At 44.0% G+C, this 14723-nt stretch overlaps 1 protein-coding gene across 5 annotated transcripts in view; it reads right to left on the bottom strand.

Moving 5' to 3' along the window:
- The window catches only part of LOC140455410 (netrin-G1-like), a 109083-nt gene that overhangs the window by 59231 nt on the left and 35129 nt on the right, over positions 1-14723 (bottom strand). For 2 of the 5 annotated variants that reach the window (XM_072550246.1, XM_072550242.1), the window contains exons 1-2: positions 12264-13505; positions 5104-5960 (exon numbers count right to left, since the gene is read on the bottom strand). In XM_072550246.1, coding sequence (XP_072406347.1) covers positions 5104-5346 — 243 coding nt within the window. In that variant the 5' untranslated portion in view covers positions 5347-5960; positions 12264-13505. Of the gene's footprint in view, positions 1-5103; positions 5961-12263; positions 13506-14309; positions 14421-14723 lie in introns of those variants that run through there. The other 3 variants (XM_072550245.1, XM_072550243.1, XM_072550244.1) reach the window with 2 other exon arrangements.

The following is a 14723-nucleotide window of genomic DNA, read 5'->3' on the forward strand; positions in this document are numbered from 1 at the left end:
AGATCAATGAACAAATTGACACTAGGGTGGAATTGGATGTGAATAGTTTGAACTGGTGCCAGAGATTAATCAAATTGGGGATTACAGAATCAGCAGAATATTCCACTTACAATGTTGAGATCGATGGGAATTAAGTGACGCCTTTTAGTCTGGAAGAAAAAAAAGAAAATGATCATCTCCTCTCCATCAGCAAAACTGTCCACTTCCACCATCACAGCATTCGCAAGTGTCTCCCCCTGTGTTAGCTGATCTACTGCTGACATCGTCCCCTCTACTTTTCACTATTCCAATTCTTTCCTGGTTGATCTCTCTGAATATGGAACTTCTCAAGATTCAAATTTATATCTTTGTGTTCACATTTTATCATAGTTCTTTGTCTCTGTATTCTCAATTTCCAAAATCTCTGTAAGGCATTCCTGCTGATCTTGTATTGCTTTCTTGAACATCTCCAGAACTGTATGGTGAACAGATCTGTCCTAAAACATCCCCACATTTTCTCTGAGTTCTCCTCCTTCAAGACTCTGTACAACACTGACTTCTTTAACCAGGTTATTGCTCATACATCATAATACCTCACGGGGTTCAATGGAAAATCGCTATCTGGTTCACTCCTATATTATTAGATGTCTTGCTATGTTGAAAGTACTATATAAATATAAGTAGCTGTGGTGATTGGAAATGATTATTGAAGATGCCAGAGCGACAGTGTGAATTCATACAGTCCTGCATCACTTGTTCCCATTTATCTACTTACTCGATACTCCCAGCATCTTTTAACTATTCAGGTTAAACCACCTCTTTGATCATTGAGTATCTCATTTCAATCAGTTGAAAGGGCAGTTCAGAGTGAACTATATTCCTGTGCATCTGGGTTTACATATAGCCCAGAGTGAGTAAGGATTGTGAAATAGATTTTGCTTTATGACAATCTGGTAGTTCCATGATCACCGTCACTGATATTATGCTTTCATTCCAGGGTTATTTAAATAGCTGAAATTAAACTCCCCAGCTGCTCCATGGAATTTGAACTCATGTCTGTGGTCATTAGACAAGATGTCTGGATTATTAGTTCCAAAGCATAACCACTATGCTACCATTACTGATCTCTAATTTATATTTATATTTCATCTAATTTGCAGTTAGAAAAATCTATTGAAATGTAAAGTAGATTAAGTTCATTCCATTTCATTCTGACTCAAACATTCAATTGATAAATTAATCTGCGGTTTTGCTGTTTTCATGAAAAGCTGAGAGGGGCAGCTACACTTACATTGGATTTTGTTTATTAAACGGTAATAGTGACTGGCTACTTGTTTCCTTCCTTGTATTTGTGAGTGAGTGTACCGGAATTGTGTTGAAGGGAATGAGAGATAAGAGCAGTGTGACAGGTTGATAACTCGATCTGTGAACTTTTGCCAGTGCTATCGAGGGAACATGCAGAGTTTCTGTTGAAATGTGCTGCCTGTTGAGATAAGGTGGTAAAAAGGAGATCAATAATGGGACTGGTCAACAGCAAGACTCACAATATCTCCCTCAGTCCAGCTCAAAGGTCATTGTGAGACTGGAACATTCTCTCTGATTACTGCTCCAGTAACATAATTCTTACACCACTGTCCCTACCCCCAGCATATTATATCATCACAGCATCTCTACAGGAATTAGCATCTTTGTACTGACGTCACAGCCACAGTCTGAATGCATTCTCACCCTGGAGTCTTTCCGTCTCACTCACCCACTCACACTGAATACGGAATCAGAGACGCAAAATTCAGGAGATGGAACAGATTGGGAAAGAAGGAAAAAGGGTATGTGTCAAAAAACAGCTACAGAATTTTTAAAAAATATTATGGGATAAAGGTCTCAAAATTTGGATAAGTCTTTCAGTCACTAACTGGCCTATTAAACCCCAATGGGGCAGACAGAATGCCAGTATGTCACCCTCAAGAAATATCATTTTAAACAGATGATCTGAACATTACATTGTTGCTCTCTCTGAGATTGTGCTGTGTGTGCACTGGTTGATGGGTGTGTTTTGTGCATTACAAAGTGACCACAGCTCAAGGAGTATGTAATTGACTGTGAAGTACTTTGGGGTACCCTGAAACAGTAATAGAGAGTCTGGTCTCACTGGATCCAGCCAATGTTTTAGACCTATTTTTGACATGGCAATATATAGAACAGTTGTAAGTTTTACTTCAAAGACCTACATGATAGTTAAACCAGATTACTAATTAACCTGCATAAGAATTCCCTCTGACAAACTACACAACCTGTACTAAAAGATCCAGTTCAACTATTGCTGAAACATGTGGCTGATTATTAATTCAGGGCTTTTCCCCTCTAACAGTAATGACAAAACCAATTATCCGGAGGAAATGATTAAAGTAATGACAGGAAAATTATTACTTAGAAACAATTGTGAATTTACATCTCAATGACTTTATTGCAGGATAGTTTATAGGGCTGAAATCCCATCAAATCATTTGGTCAGACACTGTGAGATTGCAACATCTACAAGAATCCAGTACCATGTGTTTTGGCTGATGTCTGAACTTCATCAAATGAAATGTTTCACAGAAGCCCTGAAGAGAGTGCACATTATAAAGATCAGTGAGCAGAAACAGAATTGGTCTGATTCCCCACTCGAGACATCATTTTAGTCTCTTCAGACTCTCCATACAAACTGAATGTCCTCATCCTTGGAACTGTTACAGTAAGTGGCCTCAGTAACCTCTTCAAGACCATAAAACTATAAGCCACAGGAACAGATCTCGACCATTCGGCCCATCAAGTCTGCTCCTTTATTCAGTGAGATCATTACTGACCTGAAGATTCTTCCTGCTTTTTCCCCACAGCCTTTAATTCCCATACTGATTAACAGTCTGTCTGTCTCAACCTTGAATATACTTAATCACCCAACCCTAAGAGGTTGTGGTAAAACATTCCACACATTTGGCATGAAAAAATTCTCCTAATCTCAGTACTAATTAGGCAACCCCTTAATCTGAGATTATTCTCTCTGTCCCCAAATCTCCCAGAAGGTGTAGCAACTTCTCCACATCTGCTCTGAAAAACCTCCTAAAAATTCATAGATTTCAATAAGGTCTCCTCTCATTCGTCAAAACTCCAATGTGTACAGGCATAAGAAAATCCCTCAATACTGGGAATCAACTGAGTCAACCTTCTCTGAACTGCCTGCCATGTCATTATCTTACTTTAGCAAGTGACCAAAGGTGTTCACAGTGTTGTAGATGTGATTGGATTTGTGTCTTACACAGTTTCAGAAAGACCTCCCTCCTGTTGCACTCCATTCCCTATTAAATAAAGGCCAACCTTCTATTTGTTTTCCCTAATGCCTGCTTAACTTGGACATTGTCTTTTTGTAATTCACGGATGAGAACCCACATGTCCCTCTGTGCTGTGCTTTCTGCAGTTCCTACCTCCCTTTAACTAACGTTCAGTTTTTCTCTTACTCCTGACAAAATGTATAACCTCATAATAACTCACATTATACTTAATCTGCCAAGTGTGTTTTCACTCACTCAACCATGTCCCACCATAGAGTCTTTGTATCATCTAAACTGCTTACCCTCCCAACTAATTTTATGTCATCCGTAAAGTTGAAAATAGTACATTCACTTCTACCATCTAAGTAATTGTTATTTATTGCGGAAAATAAGAGCCTTAGTGCTGATCTTTGTGGCACTCCATTAGTTGTAGCTTGCTATTCTTAGATTAACTCTGTCTTCTGTTAGTTAGGCACTCTTCTCTTCACACTATTGTGCTACACCCAATACAGTGGATTATGTTATTAAGTACCCTCATGCGTGGTATGTTCCCAAGCACCTTGTGGAAATCCAACTCTTTTATAATACTGATTCCCTTTTATCTATCCTGTATATTACCTCCTCAAATAATTCAAACAAATGAGTTCCTCTTCAAACAGCCATGCTGACTCTGCCTGATTATATTATGTGGTTCTGAATATGGTACTATTGCATCCTTTATAATAGACTCCAATATTTTTCCAATGGCAGATGTTAAGCTAATTCCCTCCCTCCCTTTTCAAATAAGGACAGTCTGCGATGGCAGTTTTCCAGTCATCTGGGACTTTTTCAAAATATTAGGATTCTCACAATATTATTACCAACATACTCATTATCTCTGTAGCTGCTTCCTTTAAAATCCTATTATACCAACCCTCAGGTCCAGGGGGCTTATTGACATTTCAACCTTTAGTTCCTCTATATTCCCCTCATACTTCAATTATTCTATTTTTGTCATCTTTTGTTGGCTTTTAAAACTTTCCCAATTCTTCAGTTCATTGCTAATCTTTGCCAAGTTCACTTTTGTTCCTTAACTTTCTTTCCTTATGAATCTTCACTTTCTCAGTTAGCAACGGTTGGTTTATCGACTTTCTGAATCCCGCTTCCGTGCTCAGCTATTTCTATGCGATGAGCCATGAGCTACTTTAATAAATGTCTGCCACTGTCCCTCAACTGTCTTTTCAGCTACACAATTTTCCTCATCCACCCCAGCGAACTCTGCCTTCATCCTTTCGTAATTAACTTTTGTTAAGCTCAGCACCATGTTTCCAACCCAAATTTCTCACTCTCAGACTGAGTGCTAAATTCCACCATGTTATGCACACTGTTCCCAAGGGGGGAAATCCTTACCTCTGAGATAATTGATTAAACCTCCCTCATTACACACCACTACATCCAAATGTTTGGATACACAATGTATTGTTTGAGGAAATGGTGATGATTACACTTTATCAATTCTTTCTTGTAGTTCTCTCTGCAATTTGATTTTCCCAATCTACAATAAGATTAAAGTCAATCATGATTAATGTATTGCCTCTTTGCATCCCCTAGTAATACTGTACCAAACTTTTATCATATTGTACATATTTTGTCTTGGGTCTATCTACTGATTTAAAGGTTTTTAAATCACTGATTCCTTGATTTTGTATTCCATGCATCTGGTAATGAATCCAATGTCAGAGTGCAAACAAAATTCACTTTGACAGAAGCCATTCAGTGAGCCTCTATTCACAGTACCACACACAACAGAGGCTGCTTCAGAAAAGGTTGTACTCACCAGAGTGCAGTACATCTCGGGGGTCTCTCCACACGTGCTGTTGGGGGGATCCAGACTGATCTTCAGGAACCTGGTGAGCAGGGTGGTCTCAGGTTGGCAGGCCATGTAATCCCAACTCATCCCTTGGTCCCAGTGGACCCGGGTCTTACACAGGTCATAGTGTCCCCAGGATGGGAAGTGCTGTGCAGAGAGAGACAGGGTCACATAGAGGGCATGAAGGGGCAGCAGGCTGGATAGATGCATCACTCCGACTGGGCCCCACTTAGAGACAGGGGAATCTCAGTCGTTCTGGGGGTGATTTAGGATGTAACCACTCTCACTGAGTCCTCTATTAGAAAGGGGTGACCTCAATCCATTGGGGAGTAATTCAAGAGACCATTTAATAAGTTCACTCAGACAAGAGCTTATTTCAGTCTGTCCATATATTCCAAGAGTTCAAATTCCAGTTGTTTTTCCTTATGTTTGCATTAATGTCTGGGTTTTGGATTCTAACTGTTATTCCCCAATGTTGGTGTCAATATCCTGGATGTTAGAACATTGGTTGCTTTTCTCAGTGTTGATTTATGTATTCCAGTTGCTTGGTTTCCAGCTGTTTTTTTCTCCCCCAACATTGGTGTTAGTCATCCAGATGTTCGGATTCCAGTTATTTATTTCAGTTGCTGCAGCTGATATTCCAGGTGTTACAATTCCAGCCACACATACCAGTGTTAGTGCAGATGTTCTGGGACTTGGGATTTGGGCTGTCTTTCCCAGCTGTTTACTGTGTCAGGCAGATGATCAGTCAGTACTTGAAACCAAGGTCGTGACTGCTGCCTGACCAGACACTGTTTCCCATAGATCATCTCTTCCTCTGTTCCCTGTTAGGAAAGAAATCAAATCAATGGATTTCAGAACAGGTAGCGCAGACCGTCGACCTTTACTTAATCAACCTCAGACTTTGTCTCCCAGTAGCAGTGGTGTTGCACAGAAATAATATGATTCACAGCAGCCAGTGAGAGGAGACTGAAAGACATAGATCAAGATCCCAAATGAGACAAAAGGCCAATATGTCTGTTTTATTCAATGATGTTGATTTGGATAAATCCTGTTGCTCTTCAACATACTGGCTGGGGTATCATTTACATCAGCTTGAGAGAGAAAGAAGTTTTAGTCTCAGCTGAAAGATTTCACAGTTGACAATGCAATTCTCCCTCAATTCTACATCTAACAGTGCAGTGCCTGCTCAACACTGACCACTTGAATTTGCATAGTTTTTCCGTAGAAACACAGAGTATAGGAGAAGGAGAAGGTCATTCTGCCCTGTGGGCCGACTTGGTCATTCAATATGATCACGACTGACCATCCATGTCAGCACCCTGATGCCACTTTCTACCCAACACCTTTGCTCCATTTAGTCTTAAGAACTACATCTACATCCTTCCTCACAGTCTTTAATGTTTTGGCCTCAACAGATTCCTGAAGCAGTTTCCAGAGGCCTCCTGACAGTGCAGCACTCCCTCAGAACTGATTCACTGACTGTACCACACTCCCTCAGCACTGATAGTCTGACAGTGTGGCACTCCCTCAGTACTGACCATCTGAGAGTGCAGCACTCCCTCAGTACTGACCCCCTGACAGTGCACTCCCTCAGTACTGGCCTTCTGACAGTGTGGCACTGCCTCAGTACTGACCCTCTGATAGTGCAGCACTCCCTCAGTACTGACCCCCTGACAGTGCGGCATTCCCTCAGTACTGACACTCTGACAGTGCAGCACTCCCTCAGTACTGACATTCTGACAGTGCAGCACTCCCTCAGAACTGATTCACTGACTGTACCAAACTCCCTCAGCACTGATTAGTCTGACAGTGCAACATTCCCTCAGTACTGACCCTCTGACAGTGCGGTACTCCCTCAGTACTGACCCTCTGACAGTGCGGCTCTCCCTCAGAACTGATTCACTGACTGTACCGCACTTCCTCGGCACTAATAGTCTGACAGTGCAGCATTCCCTCAGTATTGACCCTCTGACAGTGCAGTACTCCCTCAGTACTGACCCTCTGACAGTGCAGCATTCCCTCAGTATTGACCCTCTGACAGTGCAGTACTCCCTCAGTACTGACCCTCTGACAGTGTACTCCCTCAGTACTGACCTTCTGACAGTGTGGCACTGCCTCAGTACTGACCTTTTGACAGTGCAGCACTCCCTGAGTACTGACACTCTGACAGTGCAGCACTCCCTCAGAACTGATTCACTGACTGTACCATACTCCCTCAGCACTGATAGTCTGACAGTGCAGCACTCCCTCAGTACTGACCCTCTGACAGTGTGGCACTCCCTCAGTACTGACCATCTGACAGTGCAACACTTCCTCAATACTGACCCTCTGACAGTGCAGCACTCCATCAGTACTGACCCTCTGACAGTGCAACACTCCCTCAATACTGACCCTCTCTCAGTGCATAGACTCATAGAGAAGGACAACATGGAAACAGACCCTTTGGTCTAACTCATCCATGCCGACTAGATATTCCCAACCCAATCTAGTCCCACTTGCCAGCACCTGGCCCATATCCCTCCAAACCTTTCCTATTCATGTATCCATGTAGATGACTTTTAAATGTTGCAACTGTTCCAGCCTCCACTACTTCCTCTGGCAGATCATTCCATACACGTACTACCCTCCACGTGAAAGAGTTCCCCTTAGGTCTCTTTTGTATCTTTTCACTCTCACGCTACACCCATGCCCTCTCATTCTCGACTCTCCCACCCCAGGGAAAAGACATTGTCTATTTACCCTATCCATGCCCCTCATGATTCTAGAAACCTCTAGAAGGTCACCCCTAAGCCTCTGACGTTCCAGTGAAAAAAGCCCCAGCCTATTCAACCTCTCTCTATAGCCCAAATCCTCCATCCCTGGCAACATCCTTGTAAATCTTTTCTGAACCCTTTCAAGATTCACAATATCAGAATTGCACATAATATTCCAAAGGTGGCCTAATTAATGTCCTGTACAGCTGCAAAATGACCTCCCAACTCCTGTACTCAATGCTCTGATCAATAAAAGAAAGCATACCAAATGCCTTCTTCACTATCCTATCGACATCTCTTTGTTCAGAAACGCTCCCTGCGACCTTACCATTAAGTGGTAAGATTAAATCATGCTAAGATTTCCTTTCCCAAAATGCAGCACCTCACATTTATCTAAATTAAACTCCATCTACCACTTTTCAGCCCACGTACTGACCCTCTGATAGTGATCCACTCCTTCAGTACTCACCCTCTGACAATGCAGCACTCCCTCTGTATTGACCCTCTGACAGTGCACTCCCTCAGTATCGACCCTCTGACAGTTCAGCACTTCTTGAGTTTGATCTCTTTGACACTGCAACAATCACTGTCTCTCTCTTTCCCTCTTAGTGCAGCACTTCCTCAGTACTGTCAGTTTGGATTTTGCCTTTGAATCTGTTTTGGGATTAAATCAAATCTTTCGGGACCTATCAGGAGAAACTGCAAAAAAAAATACTGTTCTCTTTCCTCAATCATTTCTCCTCAACGTCAGCAATAATCCACACTGGAATAGAAAAATTCTCAGTTTGATTTGAAAAACGTTTGGTGACCCAACCCACAGCCTATATTGCAACATAAGGTGTTACTCTGAGCTGTAAATAATATGCAGATTAGTAACTCAGATATTTATACCACATTCTTGAGAATAATACTACAAGATATGATAAATTTCTTCACCATAAGCAGAAATAGTCTCTGAATTTCTCATTTCCTCCAGCGCAATTCTACTCCCCTTCGCCATAATCGTCACAATCCACAGTCACTGTCTGTCTCACGACGTCACTGCTGCAGACCCCCACAACACACACGCTCACCTTCTCCAGTCAAACTGTTCTCACCCACTCACTATTTCCAAATGCCTCAACATGTACCCACCATCTCCAAAGTTTTGCATATATTCTTACCATCTCCACTCAAACTGCTGGCACTCACTCACCATCTCCAGTTAAACACCTCAACACGCTCTCACCAACTACACGCAAACCCCAACACACACTCAGTATCTCTCGCTTAAATATCCAATATCAGCTCGTGCTTAAATAGCATCTTTAACATAATGAAAAGGTCTCAAGGCTCCTCCCGTCAGTGCGATCTGACAATAATCGAGCCTTCGACGGAGATATCAGGATGTAGCCCAAATGTGCCTTTTCTGGAATGTTTGTTGGAGGTGTCAGAGCTTAAGAGACATCAGGCGTGGGGAGGACATTGCAGGGTTTCGTGCTGAGTCTGCTGCAAGCAGAACCTCAAATAGTGGAGAGATATGAATGAACATGGAAAGGCAGACAGCAGAACTTAGAGATTGGGAGGGTAGTAGGTCAAGAGGAGTTTACTGATATAGGACGGAGAGCAAGTACCGGTAGATGTGACTAAAATAAAGAGAGTCGTAGGTGCTGGAGGAGGTTGAAGAGATACAGCGAGGTGCAGGCACTGGTGGGGATAGAGGGCGGGTCAAGGTATTGGTCCTGGTTTACGCTGATGGGGAGTAGTGTACTGTCTAAAGGCAGGGAGAGTTGAAGGGCTGGAGGTGGTTGCAAGGATGGGGTGTAGGGTTGGAAGAGGTTACAGAGCAGGGGGAGGATGTAAATGCTGAAGCAGTCTGCAGAAATGGGAGAGCGTTGGGCCTAGATATTGTCGATTCCAGACATCATTGGTGTTTGATGTGGTTGTGATATTTTCTGCCTAGTTCAGTGGAGATTTCTTATTAGTTTCACCTTAACTTCACAGAGTGCCGATCAATATAAATAATTTCACCTTCAGAGCAGGCTAATTGGATTTGACGTTATAGACAGTTTCAAGCTGAGGGCCGTTTTAATCTTGCCCAGTTTGTGCTTCGGCAATGTCCGCTTATTTAATGCCCTCACACTGATTTCAACATTAAATGAAATGTTGGGGAGAGTTAATTTGATGCCAGACAGGAGCATTAAATACCCGACAGCAAAGTTGAACAATTCCAAAATCTGGCTGTTCATCAAAAACTCATTTCCAGTAACGCTGATTTATGGCTTGTGTAATTCGGCTGTTTGTGTTTTCAGGGATATTTCATTATTAACCGTCAAATGGAGAAAGTTTCCCCAGGGTCTGGAATTGGTTCTTCAAGTTGGACAATGAATGACTGAGTGAACGTCAGCACTGTCCAAGTCTGGGTGCGGTTCCAGAGTAAGACCGGCAGGAGGCACTGTTATGTTCCAGCTCCCACTGGGAGAGGCGAGTAGGAGGTACTTTTCAGTGTCCTCACCCAAGGGGGAATAGGAATTGAGGTGTTGAGTTTTGGAAAAAGTCAGTATCGGGGAAGCAGCATAAATCAGCCTGCATTGCACATGCACATGCGCTCATATACAACACATCTGTACAGACTGCATACACCTGGTATTGCATGAGCATAAATTTCCTTTGGGAAATTAGTATCGGTAAGATGAAAACTGTTACTTGTGACCCTGCCACAATCTCATTCCATCGCCTTGAACCCATCTCTCCAGAATAACTGTCTGAGCTTCAACCAAACTCCCAACAAACGTTGCCTCTTAGTTGACTCTATAGTAAGTTTCATACCCCCGTTCCTTGCAGTTGGTTAGCTTTGCTTAGTGCGATGCAGGGGTAACTGCATGGATTAATCACTCCACAACCCAAACTCTGGGACTGTGCTTTGCAAATCCCGCTGGGCCCGCTCGTAGACTTTACATCAATCAGTTAAAATCAGGGTTTTTTTTAAAAAGAAAAAAAAAAGCTGACCTCAGTAAAAATTGCTTTGGAGCCGTCAGCAATCGCTACAATAAGCAATCTGTTTCACTACTGTTTTGGAAATCTGCCATCCTTACCTGGCATGAGCCATTTGTGACTCCAGACCACATAGTAATGTGGTTGATCTGAAATGCTGAGCAAGCCATTTAATTCAGAAGAAATTAAGGACTGGCCTGGTCAATAGCGCTTGCGTCCCATGGAATGATATTTTAAAAAAAAGACTAGCAGGTTGTTGTATAACAACATTGTTCATCGATAAATTATTGCAGGATATTCCTTACCCTACCGTAAAATCTCCATATCCACACCAGTGCTTTCCGGTTGTTGGAGTGGTTAAGGGGGTTGGCTAGTGGTGGAAACGGGAGTTGAAAGCTGAGGAAGAGGTATGGAAAAGACAGGCTTTTCAGCTTCAGTTCCAACTGGGCCCCAGGAAGTGGCCCAGTCGGTCACACCCATCAATGGGTGGAGGGGAGGGGTAACCCTGAGATAGAAGGGGTCTTTTGAAACGTCACCATTATATCCAAACCTTACCACAACGTCATGGATAGCAGAACCCAGACGTTCGATGGGGGTTAGGACGTGCAGTTTGGAGGCTTTGACCTTCATAATTCCCATGTTTTCTTCAAGGTCAGTTATTGGATTTATCACACCTCTCAAATGTCATGAACCAGAGTGAAAGGTCGAAAAAAAAGACCTTCGATTGCGGGAAGACATCTCCTATAATTCTCAAATCTTCCATACAATTCCCAAATATCCTGTACAATTCTCAAATCTCCTATTCGATTCCCAGTCTCCCATAGATTTCGCAACTCTCCACTCAATTCCCAAATCTGCCATACAATTCTCAAACCTCCCCTCCAACACTCGACTCTCCCAACATTTCCGAAACCAGCCCCACAATTCCCAACCCTCCTGTACAACTCCCAAGTCTCCCATACAATTCCCCAAATCCCCATACAATTCTTAAGTATCCCGCACGACTTTCAACTCTCCACACCCCCCCCCCCCCCCACCAAAACAAAAATGCAAAGAACGGTGAATGCTGGAAGTCAGAAACAAAATCAGAAATGGCTGGAAAATTCAGCAGGTCCAGCACCATCTGTGGAAAGGGAGCAGAGTTCAAGTTTCAGTTCCAGTGACTTCTTCAGAACTGGACCCGAAACATTAACTCTGCTTTCTATCCACAGACACGACCAAACCTGCTGAGTTTGCCCTGCAATTTCTAATTTTGTTCTCAACTCTGCCCTACAGTTCTCAACTCTCCAATACAATTCCGAAATCTCCCATACGATTCGCAAATCACCCATTGAATTTTCAGATCTTCTGCACAATTTTAAAATCTCCCATACGATTCATGAATCTCCTGTGCAGTACCTGTTATCCTCAGACTCAATGGTTTAGACGCCTCTCCTTCAGTCGGCGCGTCGCTGCTAAACTACAATCTTACTCTCCCAATCTGCCAGCCTCCAGTCGAATCCACTCGGGAATTTGCCACTGCTCCCACTGGGACAAGTGTCTTAATGCCAGGGTAGTCTGGGGAGACCAGAGCTCCGGGGACAGGGGGAGAGAATGAATGGGGGGCGTGAAGAGCAGAGTTAGTAAAGAGTTTGGGCAGGATGATATCCTGGGACAGACTTTTATCCCGGCACCAGCTCCGGATGCTCAGATATCGAGTTGGGGGATCTCTTTAGCGGCATCCGAGGGGATTTAGCGGAGGAAGGGGCTTTTGCGGACAGTGAGGCGGGGCCGCCTCATCGTGGGGAGGGAGGGTGAGGGGGACTGGATCCCGGGTCCACAGAAGGGATCAAGGGAGAAGAATTCAAGTCCTAGGACATTACAACGTTATGGGAGAGTTTTGGGCAGAGACAGAGGGGGAGAGACGGGGGTGGGGAAGGGAAAGAGCGCGGGTTGGGAGGGGAGGGAATGAGAGAGATACAGAGAGATACAATGAAGTGGAGGCGGGACGAGGCAGTGGGGAGGGGAGCAGAAAAGGGAAAGAGGGAGGAATATTCGAGGAGACAGTAGGAGGGAGAGGTGGGAGAGAGGGATTGATAGAGTTGAGGGGGCGTGAAGGAAGAGTGAGAAGGAGGGGACGGAAGGAAGGAAAGGGAGAGGGACAGCTGAGGGAAGAAGGAATGAGAGAAACAGGGGATATGGGGAGAGAGTGAGGATGAAATAGAGAGAATAAGTAACGAAGGGAGAAAGGGGTCGTGGGAGTTGGAGAGAAACGCGGGGATAGAGAGTTGTCAAGAAGAGAAAGAAATCCAAAAAGAGAAAACAAAGTAATGTCGGACAGACAGTTGGGGATGGTGAGAGAAAAGAGCGTGAAATGGAATAAAGCGAGGGATAGCGAGAGACGGGATCAGGGGGATTCGGGAGAAAGAGGTTGAAATAGAGAACAAAGGGAGTTAAAGGGATTTGGAAAGGAATTAGGGAAATTAGGAACTGGTCCTGAAGCCGGAGATTTACGGATTGGGCAGTAAAATGTGAATCCCAGAGAGTTACAGGAGCAACCCCAACTGAGGAATCCGCATGGTCCTAAAGGCTGGCGCTAAACTAATAATCTCTCAGCACCTCTGCCCGAATCACTAATCTTTACCGCCCAGTGTGCGTTCCACAGTGATTTACACAAGAAAACAACATCCGAAATGAGAAGTAATTACAGTCTGAGCACTACGGAGAAGAGGAGCTCCACCTCCCACCATTTGATTGGAGTTATGAAGGCAAGACCGGAAATTTAAACAGAAGGGGCGGGGAGGAGGGGAATCTGAAGAAAGGTCACTGAACCCGAGTCAGTGACTCTGCTTTCTCTCTGCACAGATATTGCCAGACCTGTTGCGTTTCTGCAGCACTGTCTGAGCGCGTTTGCCTTTTTCTAGGTCACACCTCATTGTCTCGTTGAGTTACAGTTAAGGACAGTAGATTAACCATCTCCAGTCCGCGCAGAGTCAGACACAAGTCTGTGCACTGAGAACAAAGTAGACAGGCATGAGCCTGGAAGAACACAGCAAGCCAGGCAGCATCAGGAGGTGGAGAAGTGGGCGTTTCGGGCGTAACCCTTCTTCGGGGGACTGTTTAAGAACAAAATAGCGCGAATGTTGGAATGTCTGATCGAGAGCTGAAAATGTGTTGCTGGAAAAGATCAGGCAGGATCCATGGAGCAGGAGAATTGACGTTTCGGGCATGAGCCCTTCTTCAGGAGATACCTTTCTCCTAGAAGATACTGATCTCCAGCATCTGCAGTCCTCACTTTCTCCATGTCTGATCTAGATAAAGGAGAAAGAGCCGGAGAAACTCTGGAAACTGTGGAGAGAGAAACAGAGTGAACGTTTCGACAAACCATTGTCGATTGTCGTGGGGGAGGGAGGGGGCTCATCTGGTTCACAAATATCCTTGAGGGAAGGAAACTGCCATCCTTACCCGGTCTGGCCTACACGTGACTCCAGACCCACATCCATGCGGTTGACTCTTAACTGCCCTCTGGGCCATCAGAGACGGGCAATAAATGCTGGCGCAGCCAGCGATGCCCACATCCTGTGAATGAACGAATTAACAAGTCCCGAATGTCTCTTTTCAGAACAAGAGATGTTGGACTGGTTTAATTCCGTTTCTCTCCACCCCCTTCATCCCACAGAGAGTGTCTGGTACATGCTCAGCACGACTCTGTACAATCCAGTTTAATTCGTTGAGAGAGAGAGAAACAAAGACCAACCAAAGAGAGACAGACACAGAGACATGGAAGTAAATAAAGACAAAACAGAAGAGGTTAGAAAAGCCGAGAGTCAATATTTCATACCGAGGTCAGGCAGCGTCTGTTTTCTTGGAAAGCAGTTA

This window comes from Chiloscyllium punctatum, chromosome 30 (genome assembly GCF_047496795.1).
Source record: "Chiloscyllium punctatum isolate Juve2018m chromosome 30, sChiPun1.3, whole genome shotgun sequence".
Taxonomy (NCBI): Eukaryota; Metazoa; Chordata; class Chondrichthyes; order Orectolobiformes; family Hemiscylliidae; genus Chiloscyllium; species Chiloscyllium punctatum.